At 30.6% G+C, this 3,177-nt stretch overlaps 1 protein-coding gene across 1 annotated transcript in view; it reads right to left on the bottom strand.

Moving 5' to 3' along the window:
• Positions 1–540: 540 nt before the first annotated feature.
• The window catches only part of LOC115244882 (rhythmically expressed gene 5 protein), a 17,786-nt gene continuing 15,149 nt past the window's right edge, over positions 541–3,177 (bottom strand). The window contains exon 4 of the mRNA XM_029822887.1: positions 541–2,575. Coding sequence (XP_029678747.1) covers positions 2,163–2,575 — 413 coding nt within the window. The 3' untranslated portion in view covers positions 541–2,162. The remainder of the gene's footprint in view (positions 2,576–3,177) is intronic.

Here is a 3,177-nt window from a genome sequence, read left to right as displayed (position 1 = left end):
AATGATTAAATAAGTTTCAAAAGCATAGAAATTGATAAATTAAGACGTATATAAATATGTTTATTAATATATTCATTATAATATCATGTATTTAATACATCAGTATTAAATATATAATATAAGTATACATTGTATAAGTTTTTATAAAACTTTCAAAGTATAAAAATAATACGAGGATGCAATATAGTGTGTTGCTTCCTAAAGTCATCTTTTCACTCTTAAAATATGTGATATCACTATTATACAAAACATGTATATAATATTATTATCGCCTTAGTGTAAGTTAACATTATATCGTAATGTCAAATCTTTATAATATCGAATTTATATATATATATTCGTATACATAATGACATTTACTACATTCTATGTATGTTCTTTAATCTGAATTGATGACAAGATGGTAAGATAAAAATGTGACAAAGTTAAAAAAATAGACACAAATTTCATTCATTTATGACAAAATAAAGAATTGAAAGCTAAGACAACAGATATTTCAACCTTTGAATAAGATGACTTAAATAAACAATCCATAATGTATACATAAGACTGAGAAGTAATAATTTTAATAATTGTATTAATAGCACAGAATATGTGTGTGTGTGTGTTTATAGCAATTATTTATTATCTATTAATAATAACGAAATTCTGTTAATCTTGAGCACTTATAAAATAAATATTTTTAATCATATATAAAATCTCGAGATTCTTACAATATAATAAAGTGATTCGTATACATATATATGTGTACATGTATGTTTGTATATGTATGTATTTATATACATATATATTAGGCATCACGTTAGTCTTAATTTATCACATATTGTCTTATTGTTAATTTCTTTTCAAATATATATTACATTCTATATTTTATCACACTTTAAGTTCTATCTTATTGATGTAGGTATTTAAACTTAATAGCAAATGCGTCAAGTATTTACAAATAAGCGTGAAAATGTATAGATTTAATAAACAATTATTGTAATCGTCACGTAAATCGTCATGTAGATTTTTTAATTAAATTGTTACTTGCTTATGCAAATAACGATTTATGTATCCGACAGATATGATCCATGAGTATTACTATTATTATAATGTACATATTTTATGTATATGTAACTATGGATATGTAACTATGGATATTTTCGAAAGCAATAGTTTTTCTAGCACAAATATTGTTATACATTAAAACATAATGTATATGATGATTAAAATGATAATACATATGTAACAAGTTATTTTTTCAGCGAGGTACACTGGTTCCTTTATGCGACATAATGACGCGTATATATCAGAGAAAAAATAATATATGATTTAAATTTGTGGAATAAAAATATAAGAGAATTTCACTTTAATCAACCGCTATTTTTCGTCTCAAATATATTGCAAAATAAATTTAAATGATATGTGCGATTTTTTATGTTAACAGATTGAACGAAGAGTCTAGAAGATTTTTGAATTAGTCACAGTCCAAGAGATAATTGATAAAATTTCATCGATGATTGTGTCGTAATATTTTACATGTACCATGACAATTACATTGAATATTAAATAAATAATAAATGAATAAAATTAAATAAGTAGAAACTAAATGATATTTCATGGTCGGCGATTATTCGTGTGTTATCGAGATAAGAATTTAATTACCGACCAATCGTCAAGCCAATTTAGGCGGTTCGCAAATCGTGAATTCCTCTTATTTATATAAATCGATGCATAAGCGATTTATATAAATTGTAAACTTTTATCTTAGACAAAGTTTTTGGATCACATTCCTCGCTACGTCCTAAATTCCTATTCTACAGTCAAAAGATTCGAAAAAAAAGAGGACGATATTTTGCATACTTATCGCAACAACGATATCAGATAAATAAGAATGCGCGTTGGCAATAAATTTGTAATTATACAGCTGATTAAATCGTAATCTACCGCGACTATGATTATGTATCGCTAGATATCTTTAGTTTTTCTCTCATGCTTTCCATATATTATCGCAGTAAGCACGATCACGGAAACATCTCTTCGCAGGATCTTACAATTAGCGGCAATTTTTTTTCAATAATCTTCTTCTATTCCTTCACTAGGTGATGTAGCGAGGTAACTCGTATCAGGTAGAAAAAACACGAAATATCTCTCTTCTCTCTCTCTCTCTCTCTTTCTCTTCAATAGAAACGCACTCCGCGTTCATTAATCGCGCCTCGGAACGCTGTTCTTTCGTAGGTCAGCGGATTGCCGTGAAAACGTAGCGGTTCCGATCGTCGATAGTCCTTGTCGGTTACGAAGGACATTCTCCTTTTGGCCGGTGCCGGCTCGTTCGCGCCTTTCCCGTAGAACTTGCTACCGCTCTTAGCCTCGATCTCCTCTATTGATGGCAAACGAGAGTATCTGAGCTCATCGATGTCTTCGTCCCTCGGCAACGGACGTTTCTGATCCTCCGGAACCGGTCGGCCATCCGGATAAACTCGTATCACCATCGGACCCGCCAGATACGGCCCATTTGATTCTGGTGATAGAACGTAATCGCCACTCGCCGCGGTCTCCTCCGCGAGGCCGTTCGTCTCGCTGCCGCTGCTCGCTGGAACAATCAAAAAGGAAGATCAAGAATAAATAGATAGAATAGAGAGAATAAATTAGCGAGTGAATAAATGTAAATATCTACCTCATAAATTTCTCAACAAATATATGGTAATTAATAACTATTGACCTTATAAAATTAATCACATGTAAAACGGAAAGAATATCGCTGTCGTTTCTTTCTTCATCGAGATGGAGAAAAGTATCTCTCTTATACATTTTTTTTTTCTTTTTCATCAGATTTCTCGTTAGCAAACGCGCCAGCGTGACCACGAAAATGACGTTGATTTAGTTACCGAGGATTAAGCAATAGGCCCATTTACATAGACATAACGGATACAAGGAAGTATATGCATTTAGTTACGCGAAATCCGTATTCGAAATGATACATCGCTAAAATCGAGCTTGTTAAAGTCACAGAAGCATGTACAAGGTATTCCATAGATTTCCCAATCGCAAAACAATTTCACAGAAATCGAATTATACTATTAAAGTGTAGTATCTCAATTGTATAAATTTTCATACGTGATTATTTTTTACAAAGCTAGGACTTATATAATACACACATTCTATATTTTATTATAATATTATTATAATATTATA

The sequence above is a fragment of the Formica exsecta genome, unplaced genomic scaffold, assembly GCF_003651465.1.
Source record: "Formica exsecta isolate Colony F162 unplaced genomic scaffold, ASM365146v1 scaffold878, whole genome shotgun sequence".
Lineage (NCBI taxonomy): Eukaryota > Metazoa > Arthropoda > Insecta > Hymenoptera > Formicidae > Formica > Formica exsecta.
This window is presented reverse-complemented; position numbering and strand designations above follow the sequence as displayed.